At 47.0% G+C, this 22273-nt stretch overlaps 1 protein-coding gene across 8 annotated transcripts in view; it reads right to left on the minus strand.

The window, feature by feature from the left end:
* Positions 1 to 22273, minus strand: part of LOC126533843 (ATP-binding cassette subfamily G member 4-like) — a 105473-nt gene that overhangs the window by 64113 nt on the left and 19087 nt on the right. For 4 of the 8 annotated variants that reach the window (XM_055072436.2, XM_055072439.2, XM_055072435.2 and 1 more), the window contains exon 2: positions 2842 to 2934. In XM_055072436.2, the coding sequence (XP_054928411.1) occupies positions 2842 to 2863 (22 nt within the window). In that variant the 5' untranslated portion in view covers positions 2864 to 2934. Of the gene's footprint in view, positions 1 to 2841; positions 2935 to 17305; positions 18374 to 22273 lie in introns of those variants that run through there. The other 4 variants (XM_055072441.2, XM_055072434.2, XM_055072440.2 and 1 more) reach the window with 3 other exon arrangements.

Raw genomic sequence — 22273 nt, forward strand, 5'->3', positions numbered from 1 at the left:
AGAAGACTGGTAACAGAACAACTTGTTTATTCTAACATAGCAAAAGAGCGGCCGGTCAGGTCGACCGAAGTGGAAATACGGGAGAGCACGTAACTCAACAGTACAAATCGGAGCCTCTCTCCTGGCGTCCGGGGGCAGCTGCTCTTATACCCTCGGCGTCGCGGTCCAAAAGGGAAGGTCACGGGAAGAAGGTCACGGGATGAAGGTCACGGGACGGCGGAGCATGACCCCACGACGGCGCGAACTGTCGGGCCGAGAGACCTGCTGAACCGAGTGTAGTGACGCATCGCCAACCTTCACTTGGGGAGCTCCGCTCCCCTGATGCCGCGCTTTGACAAGCGTGGGCACACACACACACACACACACGAAGACACGTGGCACTGAAACACGCCTGGACACGCTTGGCGGGTAGGCGTTGCGGCGGCGTTGGACGGGCCAAAATGTCCGCCGCTTTGAACAAAGCCCCGGCGTCCGTTGCATCCGCGCCGGCATTACCGCGCGTTGTAGGCGAAACGTAACACCACCCGCACTTCCTTCTTGCACCTTTTTGTGGCTTACCAAGCCTCTTCTCGCCGTGAGTGCGCTTTTGTTATCTAATCGCGAAATGGTAATTGGGTAATACAGCTCAAATAATCTTTCTGTTTAGCCTCCCTCATAGTGGGCTATCCACAGTGGTAACACCACCCATTCTTCAGTCAGTCCGTCTGTACATGCGCTCCCCTTTTTTGGAAGGTTGGGTTTTCGGGTTGAGCGCATATATAGGTCATGGGTTCGGCTCCCACCAGCGGCCACCCGTCTTTTTTCTTAGACTTCAATTTACCTCTAGCTTATCATTTCCCCATTTCCTTAATAGGTAGAGCAGCAAGCTGTCATATAGAGCTTTGCGGCGTTCAGGGGTGCCTCCTGGAAGGATCCAGTCGTTTAGTATAACGACTGAGCTCTGTAGCCCAGCAAGGCAGGCTCATCGCGTAGCATCGATACGTGCTCACTTTCCATCGCAGTTACATTCATTGCTGCGCATAAAGCCACGCTTATCCAAGTGGCTCGCGTTTTCATGTTTCGTCCACGCACGCGCTCGACTTTCACATTGGGACGATGCATCCTTTGAAAGGGAGGAAAATGCCGCGTCCGTAGTGCGGCAAGGGCAATGATGAGAAGAAGACGTATCGCCGCTTAGAAGGAACCTAGCGAACAAGAAGTGACAAACGCGCGGTGTTGAACAGTCGTCCGTTCTTGTAGCTGTTCCTGCGGACTGAGTGCTTTGGACTCGCTCAAGTTTCCACTTGCATCGTCTCCTGACACGTATCAAGGGATGTGAGATGCGCGCCGCGTAATCTCTTTCCCGGTGTTACCTCTTCGCAACGCGTTATTACGTCTCTCCGTATGGTACGAACCACTGCTGAAGAAGCGACTCTTAAAGCTACGTGTGCAGCTGCAACCAGGCAACGTCGGGCTCAGCAGACCGCTGTGCGGAGAGCAGCCCAAGCCGCAGGTCGCCGTGGACGCCGGGAGGACCGTTTACTTAGTTCTCGAGAAAAGGACGAAAAAAAAAAGACTAAGCCGCGAAAACCCTCTGGTGGGTGCTGCTGAGGATTCGGCCCGACAGGTTCGCCGCCGAGACCCTCAAGTTCGTGCTGCCGAAAATCAGGCACGGCAGCTCCTACGTGAGCAACCTCACGCGCGGTCATACGTAAATGCGGTCAGGAAATCTTCGCCGCGAAGACCCTCACGAGTCCAGCCACTTCGTTTGACGACCTTTACATCAACAACGCTGAAGACAACTTCACATTTTACAACGCCCCCGCAAGCCCAGATCGAGCACTGCGCGACGAATTCCGTAGACTCAAACAACATCGCCTTGACACAATCATCCAACGTTGCTTTGTACTGGTCGATCGGCCCCACCGATTTGCCACTTGCTATCTCAACGTACATGCTCCGGCTGCACACAGGCCAGACGCCATGTGTGACTACATCTTAAAGAAAAATAAAACGAAGATTAAGGAGATGTATACCCGATCCTAGAATAAAAAAAAACATGATTGGCATAACTGATTAAATCAAGCAGGCTAGTTAACTGTGTGTCGCGGCCCCGTTTCAAAGGAGATGCCAATAAATCATCGTCATTATCATACACGTCTTCATCGTCACCACTTGCATCGCATCGTGCCACTTGTCACGCGATGCGAGATGCGCGCCGCGTAGCGTCGACATGTAGCAGTTGCACGTAGCATTTGCATGTAGAAGTCGCATGTTGCATGCAGCTGGACCTGGTGAACTCAAGCAGGCTAGGTGACCATTTGTCACCGCCTCATTTCAAAGGGAATGCAAATAAATTATCATTATCACCAACAGCATCGTATCGGGCCACGGGTCAAGGGAAGTTACATGTGCGCCGCGTTCTCTCAGTAACTGCGTTTGCCCTTCGGTACACGTTATGGCGCCTCCCCGCAAGGTGCAAACCCCCTAGTGCGACACACGCTGGGAGTAATGCGTGTGCCGCACAGGCCTGTGACTTTTTCTCTTTCACTCACTCACTCACTCACTCACTCACTCACTCACTCACTCACTCACTCACTCACTCACTCACTCACTCACTCACTCACTCACTCACTCACTCACGCGTACGCACTCACGCAAACACACACGCACACGCACTCACGCACGCACACACACGCGCACACACACACACACACACTCACGCGCGCGCGCACACACACACACACACACACACACACACGCACATACAGACACACGCACATACAGACGTAGAACAGAATTTCTTTCCAAGGTTTCGCTCCCCCCTCCGGAAGACAGAGTGCTAATGATGTGCAGTCATACCTGGCAGCTGCGAAAGTTCCATGGCCGAGCGAAGATTCAGGCTTCCCGTGAGTCACTGGCCAGCGTCGTTGTGCGCATCTCGCAGTACCCGCTCTGAAAGAGACAGAACAGATGTGACACGTCATATCGATCACGTCATCTTAAATACGACCGCAGCAGGACCGAGGGGTGGCTCTCCAAAGCTCTCTTGAATCAACGACGCGTGTCCTGCATATGCTTAACTTACACCAATCTTCTCATCCCCTGGCACTGATCTGATTCTCAGTTGCCACGGAATGATTATAACTGCGACAGCAATTGTATGGACACTCCAAGCTAACTTTTGCCGTCGGCGTGGTCGTGAGGTTGAGTATATATTTAGGCATATGTATGCTATATCCCGTGCATATATGCGATGTGTGCGGGTTATATTGCCACGTCATCCTGTCACTAAAGTTGTTCATACCAGGTCTTAAAGTTCTTGACAAAATTATTCCCTGGAATGTTGAGAACGCCAACCCACTAACAAATGTCATGAAACAAAACACTGACAGCGCAGGCGTTTCGTCTTAATCCTTCTCGGACTTAAATATTAAAAGTACGAAACAATAACAGAGCTGGAACCTTAAAAGGATGCAATTTTATCGGCACGGCTTAGCACAACCTCCCGAATTGGCACAGGGAAGAGGTTGGAAACATATCCAATACGGAAAAGTGGTGATAAACTCGCTAAATAAAAGCACTGGGTTCAATTAATAAACCTAAACGAAATTGTCCGATGGTTGGATTCAAACAGAGGACCCCTAGCACAACAGCTCGTTTTTTACTTAGTCAGCTTACGCTTACTTCAGTTCACGCTACCACTACAGCCGTGAGTGTTTACTTTTCTGGCACACATCCAGTTACTACAATAGACAACGGTTTGCCCGCTCTACGCGTTACATGAAGAGCTTACTATGTTACCTTCTACTCTTTAGAAAGCGCTATTTCTGGCCGCAGTAGGTTGCACTTTATACACAAGGACGGCGGGAGAAAATAACACCACACGCGACACTCCATTGTTTCTGTAGCTGCGCACGTAGGTGCGCAGCTAAAGAAACACACACGCAAATGATGCTAACTGAGTCGTGACGAGGAAGCTATATTTTGCTTAGCTGACGCTGGTGATGTTGTTGCGAACTTTCTTCGCTTTATTGTTTGCCGTTTTAAGCCTGAGGAGGTTCTGTTAAGGGTCGCATGCCGTATATAATTATTTAGAAGCTTCATCCCTACCTGCGAGCGGCAAGATTCCCTCTTGCCACTTGTAGTGCCCCTACATGGGTGCACACACGCACTAACACACATTGACCCCCCCCCCCCCCCACACACACATGCACGCACACACGCAGAAAAATAACAAGAGAAACACAGGAACTAGGCAAAAAGGAATCTACATTACATTCCTTCGTTTAGCTTATGTTCAGTTTTACTTATTTATTTTCCTTTATTTTATTTTCCCTCTAATTTTACGCTTAAATTAAAACGAAATCGGTGCAATGCTTGAAGAAAATCATGACTCTTCATACCTGCGAGCTTGGTGACATTGAAATGGCTAAATATAATAATTCATAAGTACACGAAATCAAGAGGAAGGAAGGGGGGGACGCATTTTCCTAAAGCTTACTCGGGGAACACGCTTTTTGAGGGATACATACGCCCTTTATTGCCGGTGATTCGCTATTAGAGTCAGCATACAAGCAGCAGCAAACTTGAAGCAACAAAGACTGACAAACAACACAACTGTGTTCGGATCAAAGCGTCTCTTTAACTGACTTTGCTGTTCCAGCTTTATCGTGCTTCAGGAACTTGTATAAACTGGCTCGAACGCAGGCACCCGAACAGCGCCCTTTCGCCATCACGGTCATTCCGATGAAACGTTCGGAGATCAGTGATCAAAACGTTTTCTCAAAACAGAATTTGTTCTTCGTAAATATGCTCGCAATGTTCGCAACCTCGTAGAAAACAAGTCCGAATCTGTAAACTTTACAATAAATTCGGGATAGTTGGCAGTTATGATCGTCGTAAGGAATAATCTGGCTCAGTGCGCACAGTAATCAGTGGGACCGTATCAGATGGGGAGGATTATCTTGAGCTCACACAGAGAGGTTGGAAGCAGCATAGCTTCCAGACAAGCGTGCAGTAAGCAACACAGTCGCCTCGCACCAGGGGTTCGCGATCGAGGCTTGCCCCAGTCGTGCTAAAGCCCCGTTTCTCAAGTTAAGGGGGTTGGCTCTGTCCCAATGAGTGAACGTTAATACCGACGAGGACGTCTGGGCGGGTCCGCCGTGCGCGTCTTGTGGTTCCGGCGAGACACCTGGGAACCTAATATTAGGGTGTCCTGTTTTCCTTGCGCAGATCAGATCGCTTGCTATAGTCTATATTTGGGCTGCTGTTTACGCCGCTCGGAGGTTGCCTGTATCCGAATGGTTGTGCCTCTCGACCCGAGCAGGCTCGTCGTAGCGTGCTTACTTTCCCTACAAGAATCTAACGTGGCTTTCCGGTTTGCAGAGCTTCTTTCTTTTTCTTTGTGAGGCACACATCTGTTTCTTGAAAAAAAAATTTTGCACTTTCTTTTGCGTGTTGCGAGACCTGCGTGTCGTTTTTCTTCCTTTTTTCTGTTCCTGCATGTCTGTTCTGTTCCTACTAGAGCGCTATAGTCTTTGTCGTTGCCAATTTACTTTAGTATTGGTCGTTCATCGTGCTCTTCTTATTCGCTTTTTTAATTCCGTTCTACCTAGATCTTCAATGTCTACTCCTAGGTTCGCCTTCCTAAACATTTCGAAGACGTTGTGCCCTTTGAGGGGGTAGTTGCCAGTCTGCTCCCTTCCCATTTTCTCTGTCCATTGCATACGTGTTTTCATGAATACTACTACTACTACTACTACTACTACTACTACTACTACTACTACTACTACTACTACTACTACTACTACTACTACTAATAATAATAATAATAATAATAATAATAATAATAATAGTCCGCTGTATATTTGTCAACGCAAATAAAGATGCTGCTGTGCCAAAGTGAGCATGCTATTACATAAAACCTTTCTATGGTGGCGACCGGTAGTTTGGCAAAAACAACATACTGCAAAAGGTATTGTTGCAGGCATTTTATGCCTGCGTCCTTATGCCTGCATCCTTATGCTAGCGGATAGAGAAACATGAGAAACCCTACGCTGAACATAGACGTCTCTTTTTCTCTCGAAACACTCGTCGAAGGTGTCCTTTGCCGGCATAAATATCCGTGCCACCATTCATGGTAGACACCTTTGATTTCCTTTGCACGCGAAGCAGTTTCCTTGCTTCTGTGTCTAGTGGCACGCCCAAAGGAAGTATATATATATATATATATATATATATATAAACGAAGGCGGCGTTTCGTGTTCGCCGAGAGAACAATGTTGAGGAGTGGTGCACACAGAAGGAGCGCGACTCGAAAGGCAGAGGTAAAGTTCACTGCTTTTAGCCCGTTTCCCATTACTGCGTCTGCGACCTAATGGCAACTGCGCCACGCGCTCAGTGGTCTCCCACCCATGCCGATCCTCTCGAAGAGCTATCTCGCGTCTACACATGTCGTGTACGTGCGCGATTATGAAGTAATGGCTGGAGCATCGGGCTGCTGTGCTGGGGGACCAAGTTGCGATCCGATACGCTAGGACATGGAACTATTTTTTTCTCTTGTTTCTGTATTCGGGAGGGCATCAGATGCAGCAGCCTAGGGTCAGCAGAGGTTGGCAGGCCTCTCTAAATAAGCTTCGATTAAAAAAAATATATATGATAAACTTAACATTTGCCTGCACGGATGCACTGTCCCTGAGGTGAGATTGAATAGTTTCAGCTCCTCGGTCAACAAGGAAACGCGTGACGGAGTTTCTCTGCCCCCCCCCCCCCCCCGCCACACACACAAACATCTCATCAGTTACACCCACGTGCGTGTAAACGTGTAAGCGGGAGGGCGTCTCTCGGTGAATTGCGTTGCGAGCTATAAAATGGCCAGGACATTGGGAGCCAGAACAACGATCAGATGCGAACACACAAGAGAAAAGGAAAATGTGTACAGCAGGAATGAACAGCACTCTTTCGAATGTAAGAAAGAACACTTCAACATATCCGAGATGTATTCAGCGCATGAGGTGAAAAAGTAATGCTCCCCGAAGGAGACAAAAAATGACGGCAGGGCATGAAGGACACTGTTCTTCTTATTCAGTTCAGTGGCTTGAAAAGTGCATCAAAGAATATGTCAGCTTTCATGCTTCAAAACGACCCTTAAAAAATTGGTACCCTATTACGAAACGGCTATTTAGATTAAGGGGAGAGCAGTGACATGGTTCGTACGACGCGACCGCCTGGTCGACGTATGAAGCGCTTGAAAGTCAGCCGCTCCGACTTGAAACCCGACGGAACCTGCTGAAGATTTGATGCACTGGGCTTCTTGTACAATTAATAACATACGTCAGATGCCACGAGGTATAATATACCCCTTATGTCACACTTAAATGGATACTTAAGGTGTATGGAAAGCTAAGTAGCATTGGAAAATTAGGCCTATGCGTCAGCAAATGAAAAATTGGAATGTTTTCTACCTAATTTTCGTCTGTACTATTAGTGGGCATCTTGATGTAGCACACGCACTGCAAGAGGCTGTGGTTCGCGTCTTTTTGTGGTGCTTCGTGAGATAAAATAAAATAAAACAAAAAATCTTTGCATTCTATTAGCGCTCCATACACGTCTCTCCCTATAGCTTTGAAAGAAGAGCCACGAGAGGTAGTAGCAGGCAACCGCTGAACGTCAACTAGCCAGATTTTTTTATTCCAACCACCTTTTGTTCGGCCAAGACATGCGCTTCCAGAAAGCAGCCATATACCAAATGCTTATGGCGGAAGACCAAACGCTTCGTAAATAGAAGTTCTGAAGGAAGGACTTCCATGTACAACTAAGAATAAACGTCCTGTCATGTATATGTAATCACCACGAAAAGAAAAAAACCGGGCCTAGACTAGCAACTCGATCAGGGCATGATAATAAATTTAGTTATAGGGCAAACAAATCAGTGGGACAGGAAAGACACAAGACAAACTATCACTCTTTCCTGCGAGGCTCTGTGGTGTGAAGCTACAGAGCTACGAAAATGTCGCATCAACGAAGCCGAACCTCACCCCCTCCCCTCCCCAATGAAAGAACACGCTACTATACTGTAAGTCTATGCGACTCCATGATTAATTTGAAGTGAGAAGCACTTACGATGTCCTTGAATATAGAGCTTCTATGAGCAAATCACTCACAGCTACCGCGAAGGCATAGGCTCCTGACAACCTTTGACCCACACGAGGATACCAGCACGGCAGGAACACAGACACCGAGAGTTAACCGAATGTTATGCGATTCATCAGTTTCTCACTCCCGTTCAGACGTGCACAGCCACACGTAGGGCCGAACTCAAACACACACCCACACAGACACATGACAAACGGATACGCAGACTAGGACATGCGCACTTGAGGAGGACATGTGCACTTGAGGCCATATCACCTGATAGAGATAAAGCTTTTAATGTAATCACGATCACAGAGAGAACTAATAAAGGATCGACCTTGACCACGGAAGCAGATAAAAATAAAAAACCTACAAAGTGGTGCTCCCTTTCCACGGGAAGTGGCTGCCGTGACACTAATACTACATAAAAAAATTCTGCAGAGACACTTAAGACTGCTTACGTGTGGGAATGCGAAAGCATTATAGTCCTTTCTGCTGATTCGGCGTGTGTGTGTGGTTGTTTGTGTATATATTGGCCACAGACAGGCTCATTTTATACATTCGTGACGCGGCGTTGAGAGTTTATCGCAGTAGACACAACGCCGATGAAATCCGAAGAGCAGGTGACGCGCAGGAGGCAGCGTGCTCATTTTATACACCCAACACGTGGTGTCGCCTCCTTCCCATTGTCTGCGCAGTCACGTGTCTAATGACGCATGCACTGGGCCACACCTTTATTTAGCCGGATGGCTGCGACGTGACGTGTGCAACGACGCACGCACTAGGCGCACCTTCAGTAGGCCAGAAGCGTGGAGCCGCCGTGGTGTCGTTGAAGCCTGCTCGTCTTGCACCCCGGAGGCTCGGGTGCGATTCCCGCTCAGACCGAAACGCATAAAATTTTAGTTTAAAAGCCAATAATTTATTTTGTTTAAAGGAACCTCTGAGAAATGTGACGTTAATCCGAGCGTTTTTGGAGTCTTACTCTGATCGGTCACGCCCCGACTAGGAGGGATTTTCACTTGATGCTTCCGCATTAAAACGTGCCCGGCCTTAATAATGAGTGAGGCTATCAATGCCGTTTCTATGCGGTTGAATATTCCGAATAATTTCATCAGTTTCCATTGCACATTCATTCCTCGGTCACGCTGTTTCTACGAGTTCGCCACAAGAGCGCCTCGATGCCTTTCTGCGATCAAAAATCTCTCATCTTCTGTTTACCGTCTCATTTTCTTTGCTTTTCAATTTTCCCGCTCCATGCAGCTGATTTTCTAGGATCGTCTGTATTTTGCCTCAATACATTCAATGAAGAGCTTAGCGCTTCCAGCATTTCGCTAAACGCAGCAGGACTGGACGTTTTGCCGGATGGGCGGAGGCGCGAAAGAGATACTACCAAGAATTTACACCAGTAGCGAAGTAAAATACACTTGGTTACTGCGTGCCGTGATGGCTACGTGTCTGTCACGTTGAACTCCACGTCAACAGGTGGCTGCATCGTGCAGGGTGCTGACATTTACACCTTCGCTCATCCGGTAATCCGGTAATCCGCCTCATTTGCCTGCCTTTAGCGGAATACCGGGCACGCTAAAGCTCTTTAATGTCTGGAGGCCTTGCATAGAGGTGCGGTGAAATAAAAGTAGATGTATATAAGTTACCATTATATAACTCAATCCTAAGTGTCATAATTTCTAAATGCGTGAGCGTCAAGAATGACGGAGACGGAGATGGGCATGCGGATCCGTTCATTAGCTGTCTTCGGGATGACCGATCAATTTAGTGTGATAAAAGGAACGTAACTTTCAGTAACTGATTAGTAATAAATGATACATAATTTGGCTGAATAAGGATTTCACTTTTCACAAGCAGATTATCAAAAATATTGCGTAACAATAATAAACGTGGTATTTTCCTCCTCAGAGAGAGGTTAGGAAAGCACAAATTGAGTTTCATCGAAGATACGCTAAATAATCCAAAATTATTTGACAGAAGAAAACACGCGCCACCGTTCTATAATGTTTCTAATTGATTAGGAAGAAGTTCGTTCTACAACGCATGTGCATACGGAAGCTCAGACCTTGACAGTGTTTCATAAAATACGAGTTGAAGAGGTAATGGTGGCTTTGAAACTGCCCGGCGTAACTAAACTAGTTTGCGATTAGCATATTTACCAACACGGCTAATACGAGTTGGCCAAGTAAGCTTCGCCGTTACGTGAACGCCTAGATATTAGTAACACAACATTACTAGCACAAAATCATTATTCTTATGAAGAGGAAGCTTTAAAAGCAGCTAGTACCTGTGATACTCTAATTAATTTACGTAGCGCAGCTTTCAAAGTAATTTGCTAGAAGTAGCATTGCTTCCTGATATCACTGAGGCCTCATTCAAGCGCAGTAAGTTCAGAGTCAGGCAAGTTATTGCGAACGGCAGTTATGGTCAATGAGGTGGCCGGTCATGTCCATCTGTTAGTGACATTTTAGTTCAGGCATCGCGCGTTTAGAAATGACATACATAGGTTAGCTGTGAATGGCGAGATTGAAGAAATGGCCTTTAGGTTTCAAGCTCGGAATTAAAACCAGACCACGCCGCATGCTTTCTTGCATAAGATTCGAACAAATATGCCTGGATGAGGTGGACTGCAGGACACATTTCGAACATGCGACACGCATTCTATGAAATTACTTGAAATCGCAAATTACTGGAGAGTGTACATTTGTGTTTGGAGTGTCGGGCAGCCATCTGTACCTTCCAAATACTGCGAAACTATCGAAGTTCACTGTGTCTTAATGCATGTCTAGTCATCATTGCGCAGCAGGGTAGCTATATTTACGCTGTGAAAGGTACCCGTTGTTCTTGCGCATTTTCTGCTGTAAATATTACGGCCCTATGATGGTATTAAAAAAATAAACATACAGAGGTTCAGTTTATGAAACCACGCGCACGCGCACTGTCTGAAGATAAAGAATAAAAGGACGCAGCAAAAAGGTTGGAGGGCAGTGCCTGAAGTAAATGCCGCGGGACCCGCACATGGCACATACGCTTTTTTAGTGTTTTGCTTATGGCTCGCGGGGAAAAGCACAAGCGTGTTGCGTTACGTTCTTATTTTTTTTTTAAACTTGCGCTGAACTACGTGGGACGTAGACTCTTCGCTTTATGTAACCCTGTGTATAACTTGGCGAATGAATCCATGAATGCTTGTGTGTGTCGTTCATGTCAGTCAGGGGAACATCACGAGAACTTGTAAGCTTCAAGCAGACACACTTGTGAAATCTGCTCGTCAATTCTAGCGAGAGCAGCTTCTATAAAAGTCTCTGGTACTTCTGCTTCCTGCTCTCGCCAAATTGTGGCTCATGCCGCATTGCCGTGTCATATTCTCCGTATTCTCAGGAACGAATTAGACGAATGCAGTTTCTTAGACTTGCACATGTCCGATCAAGTTTGCGGAATTATAAGAAGGGTTACGCCCAGAGACTTGTACATAAATTAAAAAAAAATATGTACCTGAAGGGCACTGGCAATATTGTTAGTCTTATCAGAAACACCAATTTCTGTGTTTCAATGACAAGTAAACTGGATCCCTCACTAATGCTTAACCAAGAGTCCTGCGTAACAATGTGTATCAAAAAAGAGGTCAGTGCATTGTTCGCAGCACCAGCTGTCTGCTTTTACCGGTGAAGTGTGGTGCACTTCATGCGCATTTTTCGCTTTCATCAGGATTAGTTTGCGATAGCTTTAATTTTACTACATTACAGCTTATTTCGCGAATTGAGAAACGCAGGATTCAAGTTTCTTTTCTATTTGGTCTACTTTCTTTCAGAGCACTACTTGGGGTCAGATCAAGACAGCACACAATATCAACTCCAAAAACGCCGGGAAACAAAATCTGCAAGACCTTGAGCACCGGATCATAGAAGCACAACAGTACATTTTGGTATGATGCATTTCTTCTACATCAAGCAGCTTTCTTTGAGTGTCAAAATTAAAGGGAACTGTCACGTAGTAATAGCACACTGCGCAAAAATAAATTTATGCTCGAGAACTTATACCTTATGTTCATATTCTGTCCCTACAGCGCAAGCATCCTGCCAATGTCCAGCATGGACGTCACGAATATGAGCAATATAATCTAAAATGCCTTTTTTCTTCAACAGCACCAGCAAATAGTTTTTTTTTTCAATAAGCCAATTATGTCCTACCATGTACCTTATATTGCAAAGTAGTTTATGGAAGCATTTTGCTCGTGCCAGCGGCTTCCGTCAGTGTTCTAGAAGATCGGGCCTGTTGATACTGTCATTGCAGTTTGCTTGTAGGGTGTGCGCACCCAGGTTGCGGTCTACATTTCTTCTGGTGTCCACTGTAGGGCCTTAAAACGTAAAATTAGTGGCAACAAAAAGCAATAAGCTTAGAAATTTTTGTGCTAGGTGGCTTCGGTGCATTGGGAGACACGTTATATATTGTTCTAAATATATAGGCAAAGTTTGTTTGCCAATCAGACATGTCAGATTATTTTTTTTGGTGCACTGTAGCCTAACACTTGAGAATTAGACTTCGTCGATATTTTATGAACGATTTGCATCGTATATTCGTTTAAACTGCTTCGACTCTTCATTCTTGAGTGACAGTGACTTCTAACACACTTTAAATAAGGGTTATCATACTTTTATGTGGGAATCAGTTGTCACTTCGCTTTAACTGGCAACCATCCTTCAGGGTCGCGTCAACGTTTCTTGCTTCAGATGAATTGCATAACTATTAGGTAACTAGCAAATAGTAAAGTAGAAATACTCTGTAGCAATGGTAGTAGAGCACACAGTAATCTGGATAGTCTAGTATCAGTGAATAATCAATGAAGAAGGCTCATTTCTATCGAAAAGCGCCATTCTAGAATTTACAGGAAAACTGCTGAAATTGCACAAAATATGACAGCATGTTATTGTGGTGCCGAGGAAGGAAACTATAAGCGTACGTATGTTTTAAAGAAGTTGGTGTAAATCGGACAGCGTATTTCTTGCGTTTCCATGGAAGCCAAATTTCACACATTTGTATTTGTTTACGGGAAATTGCTGTAAATGTGACGGTGCACTATTGCAGTGATGAGGAGTGAAATTACGGGCATCCGTATTTTTTACAGGCAATGGTTGGCAGCCAATTCTGCCAGAAAAAGTGCCATAGAACAACAGCCTATCTTTTACAGCGCAGGTGAAATACTTTGGACCTTTCCGACGTTCACTACGGGATTTTCATTAGAGTGCACACATGCTGTGTGAAAGAGAAAGAAAGTGTACAAAAATGTCGTCGACGGCTGTCATCTGTGCCCGTGTACAGGTTGTTCTACGCTCAATGTCTAGGACAGGACGTTCTATGAAGAGTGTGATAACGATGCCTGCAAAACCTGCAGTGCATTTGTTTTTCAAACCTCAAACGGGTGCACTGTCTGTAAAAACATGGCTACATGAGAGAGATGTATCAATTTGCTACATCATGAACTGTTTAACTTGAAAATGAAAGAAAAAAAAGAAACGTACAATACACTAAAGAAAAAGGCATCTGGCATCCCTTCGTAGAAAATGGCGAAGAATTCTTTGCAACTATGTCACGGGCACTCATATGTCGTTCCTGTTGTGCTAAGCCAAACGTTGCTTATAGCACAGATCACTACCACGTTTCTGCGCCAGGAGGCTGATAAACACCGACGTGCTGGCTGCTGCCGGTCTCGCCTCGTGCCAGTCACGTACCACTACCTTTATCGGGACTCGGTGCCGACAACTTTGGTGCGCGCTCGGTTCTGCCCCCTCTTTGTTCGCCACACTGGCACCTCCCGACTCGCTTTAAGGAGAGGAGCACTCCCCCCATTTCTTCAGGAAACCGAGTCCGCGCAAAGCAGTCCGAATCACTCAAATCAATGATTCTTCAAGGTCGGTTCCCGTTTCTACTGGAAAGGGCAACCTAAACTGACACAGAAATTTACAAAATGTTGTCACTGACCAAGACAAGGACGAATTTGACGTTTTCGTGCTCGTGCGTGAACCTTATTTCGCTTTCTAAACAAGGACATGTGTTTAGAAAAAAAAGGTCTTACGATAGAATTGTTTCGTAAGAAAAAATTTCAGCCAATACCGACGCTGAACACATCATCGGTGAGGATGACATGCCATCGGTAAAGAGCGCTTACGCACGGAAAACTTTGTGAATGCGGCCCAAGGTAGCAGTGCAGGCATCGAAACGTAAAGTTCGTTGTTTGGTTAATATGTGAGAAGATATGTGTCGTCCTAAACTTTTCCTGGGCCTGACTCTTCTTCGTCGAACACCTTGAATACACCAGCCTGACCCGTGTGGCATCACTCTCTGCCCGATTTTGCTGCGCAAAAGAGTGGACGCGAAGACCGAACGTATTTAAGGCGGTGCCGGTCCTACTTCAACGAGATGAAAACGGTGCTAGCCACACTCGTCTGTGTTGTTGGCGCTCTCGGATGCGTCTCTTTGGTCACGCTCGCAGCATGGCGGAGGCGCCCGGAACCACTCCAAAGCATGCGTGCGTTCGCGCTGCGTCAGACTGAAATGCGGGCTAGTTGGTATGCTTTCGTGCTCAAAAAGAAACATCAACGCAAAAAACGCCGAGAAGGAACAAGGACCGGTATTCAGAGAGACATCTTAGGCTGGAATTGTCCGTGAGAGAAACTCCTAACCAATCTCGACACTTCACATGCTATTAGCGAAGGCGACTGGTTAATGGCAATGGACAGTTCCGAAACAAAAGCTTCGGTGATTCAGCCGCAGACGACGACGGCAGTGGCGCGCATGTGTCATCGCCTGCCGGGTTTTTGTCCGCGCATCCAGCGCGCTGTCTTTTCATTGCTTCTTGAAAACATTGAAGCTTTTCGCCTTGTCCGAAGGCGTACCGGGCTGTTCCAGGCGTGAGTGCCTCCAGCCTGGCGACAGCATAGGCCTTGCAAGACGCGGTTGTGACGCGCCAGCGATCCGCCGCCATGGGATTTCTGGCGGCGGCCGCCGCTCCAGAAGGATCGTGTTCTGCGACGTCACGTAACTCGAAAGCGAGATCTTCTGTCGGAGGACGTCGGCGCTGCCTTGCAAGGAACTGCGCAACCATGCACTTGCCGTTGTACAACCGTGCGCCTTTATATTATACCAACTTGTTGGAGCTTCGCTCGTTCTCTCGACTTTCATCAGCGTTCCCGAAGGCGAGCAGCTGTCGAAACAGACGTCTACAGCTTTGAAATATTTAACGTCAAAGCAGCAAGCGCTCACAGAGAATCGTGATGACGATGATGATGATGGCGGCCAAACGGGCGTCGGACGGAAACATAAGACCAGTAGATGCATCAACAACCAGCTGGATAAAAAATTGCCAGGAGATTATTGGAAAAGCGTGGCCGTCTGAAAATTTTGCGTGTCTTTTCACTCATTGTAAGAAAAGTGACCGAAATGCCATGAACAAAACTAATAGCAGTAGAACAAGAGCAAGATAGCCAAGGTTGTAGTTTGCGTTTGCGTTGGACGAGGTACAAAAGAGTAGCACCGTAGAGATGGCCTATCTGAGGGATTACATCGGCTAACTTCGGTAGACCGCTACCAGCCAAGTAGAGCAATACACGTGGCCCAACAAAAGGAGTGTCTCATTTTCGCATTCAGAAATGGGCCTTGCCCTGAAGCTCATGCTTGATTTGGTCAAGATGACGCTTGACGTTGTCGCGACTGGAATACTTCACCGCAAGACACCAAATACTGCCCCGCAAAGCATCAGCCAGACAGTGACATCGGACCACACGACGGAATTATGAAGACGGTCCCCAGACAGGCGAACCTAAAAAAAAATACAGACTAAAAGAAAGGTTGTTCGGAGAAGGGCGTCTAGAGGAGAAACAGGCGAAAGCAGGAAACACCGCAAACCGGCCGGGTGTCGAATGACCGCCGGTCTGAGGATGACAGTTGGAGGAGTGACGCATTCAACTTCGGATCGGGAGGGCACTAAGAGGCCCACAGCAACGAAGCCCACCCGTCACACTGCGCCAGGCCAGGTGCCGTAATCGCCAACTCCATCGGTCGCTGCTGCCGCCGCCGGCGATAATTAGGAGCGACCAAGCCGCTAGCAACACCGGAGCCACAGCATCAAGAGACTTCACTGCTGAACTGACATCGCCGCACGACATCGGATAACGGACTAAGTTGAACCTGCGAGCCCTCTGCTAAAGTCTCACATTGTTTCATCATGCACCATGTCCTGTTATGCCACATCAGATGCTTTTTGCCCCCCTGTGAACTATTTGCGTCATGTTTCTGGCCTGTACTTTCTTGATTTCCGGTATAAGTTGTGATTGTGTATTTGCATGTGGCGTCTCCCGTTCATTCTCTTCGCGTAGGTAGCATACCCCCAGGCGTGACACTAAAGTTCGTTACGGACGGCAACTCACCCATGACAATTTCCTAAAATTCTAGGGCGCTTTCGCGCCGGGACACACGTTATCTTGACAAAGTCAAGGAAGGGCTTCCCCTCAGGGCGCACTTCTTAATACGGTGGTCAACAGAGCGTAGGGGAAAACGATGTAACCACTTGTGAGGAAACACCTAATGAATAGTTGAGTAAAGATTCAAACAGATGGGAAGGTTCAAGCACTGTTTGGTGATTGGTGCTGGGTGGCCCTCGTGTTGAAGAGCATACCACCGCACAACGTTACTGAAAAAAAAAATCTCAAAGCAAAATCACAGGCAAGAGAAGGTATTAAACACGCAAATAACGTGTGTCCTGTCGTGTGTGCTGTTATTTGGCGCCCCCCCCCCCTCACCCCCGTGTACGCGGGAGTGTTTACTCTAACTCCAATACAGGGAGTATTATACACGGGAACAACAGTGATGGTGGCAACATTTCGCGGCACTTTGTTGAGCTATCGCGTGTTAGATGCGTTCTCACATGGCACTAGCTCGAGTGAAATATAACGCCTAAAATAGCTTCTGACACAATCGCGCCGCCGCCGATGTGTTTACTACAGCAGAGAAGCATAGCGCACACGCTCGGTGGAAGACCAGTTGGGCGCATCGGAGTTCCACGCAGCTTCGCAACACGCTCCGACCAGTAAAACCACTAAGGTCGTGCGTGGTGCCACAGTGCGCTTAAGTGCGCATTGTGGTGAACAAAAAATGTAAGTATATAAAAAAAAAAGAAGGAGGTTACACTGACCGTGAAAATCCTCGTGCCTCTTCTTCCTCGGGTGTGGGCCGATAAGAGACGAGATGTATACGCTGGGACGCGAACACACAACAGGCTTTAAGGGGCCCCTCCACAAAGCTTTACTGCTCACATCGGTGGTATCTCACAAGGGGGAGCTCTAGCGGAAGTGACAGCGAGTGCAGCGATAGACGGGTGATATCCCGGAGGAGACGCAACGTCGGCGTAAACGATTTTTCGTAACTGCGCGCCACAGGCGCCCGCGGTGTGGCGAGTGCTACGCGATCGCCGTCTTGCCTCACGCGTCGAATGCGGCTCGCGTCTCGCGCACAACAGCGTCCTTCGGGTCGTGCGCTGAGCGGTCGGAGGGAAAGGGGATGCAGCGACAAAGCGAGAGTGTGCGCGAGAAAGGCACGCGTACAGTTATCCTTGAGTGCGGGCGGAATACAAGCGCCGGGAGCGTCGCGTGGCCGCTCTTGGCAGCACGAGACAAACGGGCAACAGACTGAACGGGAGAAGGGAGGAGGAAAGTGCGATAGGCCAACTAAGGGAGATTAACAAAAAGAGATAACAAAGATATGCAGAAATGCGACCGAGTGGAGAGAGACCCGTCGCTGGCGGCCGAGCACTTGCGTATCTTTTCATGAAACGGAGTGACAGTCGGTCGTTCTTTTCTTCTTTTTTTGGTATCGTGGGCTTCATGCTCGTGGAGAAAGCAACACGAACTTTTTTTTTTTCGGACAGCTGATTGTGCTATAATTGGATCACATGCCCCAATTTTCCGGCACTACGCGGTATTATTCTTTTTGCCTATAACATGAACAGCTGCGTGGTTCGCATGGCCGAGCCGTCCCTAAAACTATCCGGATAAAAGTTAATAGAAATAAGAAGGGTGGAAAATTAATGCAAAATAAAAAGAAAGATTTCAGAGGTCCGAAGCCGGGTTGGAAACTAAATGACACGAAGTTTGTTTGTGTTAGCAAGATAGCAGCAATAGCGGTGTCACATGTAGCTGCGAGCTGTTTGTGACGAGGATGAAGGCGGCTAATAATGCTTGTCCAGGAAAGAATGTTGACGAGATGTACATGCACAGACAAGTAAACCGCACATCTAAATACTTGCATCGTACCCTTTGTATCACAGTAGCTCAGCCATTGTTTCGGAATGGTTAAGAACGGGCGCATGGCTAGTGGCCCATAACCAGTGCCGAAGTTTTCTGTTCGGGAACATACACAGCAGCCAGCAGCAATTTATCTACTCGGGCACAAACCCAGTGGGCCTGAGTTGCCTATATCTGTCCGTACACACACACACACACACACACACACACACACACACACACACACACATATATATATATATATATATATATATATATATATATATATATATATATATATATATATATCCAGCGGGGAAACGAAGGCGAACGCCCTGACACGGGAAAGGGGCAAAGAAAGCTTTGCTTTATAGATGTAGTAAGGTAACTCTCTGACACGACATTGTAAGAAGATGCAGATGCAACGCATTCGATAGGAATCGCTGTTCGGGCTAGTTATAGTTCACACTACGTCGTTATAAAAAGGAGGTAAGGCCCATAGAATTTGACACGCAGAGGTTTATGGACTTTTGTGTTGTGTTAATTCCGGAAATAAAACACTTGGCCAGTGCCTGCCTGTCACATGTGTGTGCACATCCTTTTCGTCCTATTCCAGCGTTTGGAGGTCAGCGTCAAATGTAGGTATAAGAAGGCTGCCACCCCAGGGCTTGGCCGGCCCCCTTCAGGTAACACAGAGCCAAGAGCAAAACGCCGCAAAGGTGCAGAGAAAACGCGTCTGCCCAAATGTGCGGCACAGCAGCTGACTGCATGGCGTGACTGGCCAATCATAACCGGTTCGGGCAACATCCAGAGGCTACACCAAGCTCACAGCGGGGGCAGGGAGCTGGCGGTGGGGAGGAGGTTGCGACGAGAATTCAGCTTCGGGGAGCTCCTCTGTCTGGCGTCCTTGATCCTTGAGCCGTGTCAGAAAGTGCGTTCACCGGGCCTGGTAATTTGGTGCAGTGGCACGCCAGTGGAGAAAATGTGTTATGGGCAGGAGCGAGGAAAGAGAGATTCTTGATACGAAGGCGCGCTTGTTTACCACTGACCATGCCCGACCCGCCAGCATTTACACGAATCCGATGACTGGTTTTCGGTCTGTCTATCGGTTTCATCTACACGGCGTGAATGGCTGCGCTTGTGCTGTTGCGCTGAAACGGAAACACTTCGCGAGAACTATAGGACAAGAGAGGCTTTCCACGTAAGTGTGGGAAAACAGACACCCTGTGTTTCTAGAAGGGCCCATTGCAGTTGGCAAAGAAATCTCACGTCTGCTATTCGATTAGCTACGCAAATTCCTCTTGCTGAGCCATTCGGGAAGCCCGTCGGACACAATGAAAGACAGAAGAAACGCAAACATTAGTGATTCCAAGGATTGCAAACTCATTTCCTGCAACATCAGCGTGTTTACAAGGAGGATACACCACCATCTCAAGGACACGCTTTTTTTCTGGCGAATACTTCGTCCGCTACAGCATCGCCTGCAGTAGCCTCCGAAATACAGGCGCAGACTGCGCTCCTCTCAGTGTATTCGTAGCGCGCAAAACAACGCCCAAATTAGCGTGCGGAGCGCAGATGTTACGGCATAGCTCAGTGAAGGAAGCAGGACGGATGTTTCTGTAGCTACAGGCTGATTTAGCTTTGCAGCGCCGTCTCGGAAGTGCTCCACCTGAGCGCATCATTTTAGCTGGTGTAGGATAAATACATAGTTACACGCAGCGTAAGCATGTCACTTATCAGGGACACATATTTAAGAGAAAAGGAACTATACGGCAAGACGGAGCAAGGGTAGGGTCTGTACACTTCGTCTTACGATGCGTCCAGCCATTGGTGGCTATTAGCAGGCACTACTAAACATGGTAGGCTGTGGTCAGCTATGTGGGCAGCCGCCATGGGCTAAGTTCTGCCTTGGCTCTCCGAACAGGTAAAGTTTTGCACTCCATTCTGCATATTACAAACCTAGGAGTTTCTTCATAAAGTGGAATGGTGATGACGATGACGACATCGAGAACTGGACAAGAATTAGGTTTTGCGGGCAAGTATTTAAAATGAATCAATGTGTGTGGTTTAGTGGCGCAAGGGCCAGATATGGCCAAAGAGCGCCAAGATAGTGTTAGTGATTTCGCGGTGTTATGCTGAGTTCTGTGGCGAAGATGTGACTTGGCTGTAAGGTGGCCTTAAAATAGTCGCTGTAAAGTGCGTAAAATCTACGTGCTATAATATTATGGCGATGACTAATGACGCATACATGAACATTAAAATTCATCGTAGAAGAATGATGCAAAATATAAAATATATAAGATGGTAAAATTACTTGGAGCACTGCTGCCTCGCCAGAGCCCTTGAAACACAAGGGCCTAGAGGCATGTGCTATACCGAAGAGCTATCACAGCTGCATCCTCTGAAGGGAGGACACGCTACGAACATGTGGGGCTAAAAACATGCAGGACAACATCTTTCAGGAAACTTAGGTCTGCGTTGGTGTTAAATAAAGGTTCTGGGCCGAGTAGCATTACGGGATGTAGGGGGTATTTAACATGACTTCAATTGTCAAAGGCTATTCATGACTCGCTTAGCTTTCCTACTACAAACAATTAATTTAATCAGGAACAGCCAGGAACGGAGGAGTGGCAGGCGTCTCGACGCGCCACCTTCTCCTGACACATATTCATCAATGTGACGAGAACTCTTAGAATACTCCACGCACTTTCCGGGATCTGTCTGTCGGTCTGTCCTATCTATCTATCTATCTATCTATCTATCTATCTATCTATCTATCTATCTATCTATCTATCTATCTATCTATCTATCTATCTATCTATCTATCTATCTATCTATCTATCTATCTATCTATCTATCTATCTATCTATCTATCTATCTATCTATCTATCTATCTATCTATCTATCTATCTATCTATCTATCTATCTATCTATCTATCTATCTATCTATCTATCTATCTTCCCGTAATCTGGGTGAGTGGGTCACCATGGTCGAATGTTCAAGAGCCAACGTTTCGCCCAACGTCAGCGAGTATAAGGTATGTGTAACTAGGTGCTACTCTTCAACGAACCTCTTTTACGCTGACAAAAGTCACTGGGGGATGCGGAACTGGCTCTGTGGCATTCGGCACGTTGCGCTCTTCAATGAATATCTTTCACATCGACTTGGAGCCCTCGGTATGTGACATAGAATTTTGACAGACTACTTTATTACTGCAAATTCATGTAAGGGGGTGCTTCTGTTTTGTGTACCTTACACCCTGTAACTGAGATTTTGCCGCACTTGATCAGCCCTATTATAATCTTGATGTCATTTTAGAAACCACAATGCAATCACTTTAGGAGACAGTGATAAAATGCAGATTAAAAACCCCGCGCGTAACCTTATACTGCGATTTCGCAACAGTCGACACCACGTTGCAAGCCAAAAGCGTGCTTTTGTAGCGGCGCGGATATCGCCTCCAAACCTGGCGAAGAGGAAGAGGGCTCGCGCGCATGTGGCGCGAGAAGAGAACATGCCTGCCATGGAACACTCCGGTAGTGCTGCCTTTCGGAGCGTCTGTGCTTGGGCACTCACATGGGAATGAGTGCATCGCCTTACAAAGATTCGTTATGGAATCAAACCGATTTCATTGTTGACCGCGTATAATTCTTTTCATTCCTCCTTTATTGGCTCATTTATATAATATATATATTTTTTTCTCTTGATTGAATGACAGTCTACTGAACCGTTTTGAACTTTCCTCGCTTCAATTTATATAACAAGATTTTAGGTCTTTCAATTCATTACCTGAACACATAAGCAAAGTGTGCCCGACTCGTGGCCAATTCCCGTGAATGGGTTTGCGCCAAACTCATAAAGGGCATGGTCATCATCATCA

Source organism: Dermacentor andersoni, chromosome 7 (genome assembly GCF_023375885.2).
Source record: "Dermacentor andersoni chromosome 7, qqDerAnde1_hic_scaffold, whole genome shotgun sequence".
Lineage (NCBI taxonomy): Eukaryota > Metazoa > Arthropoda > Arachnida > Ixodida > Ixodidae > Dermacentor > Dermacentor andersoni.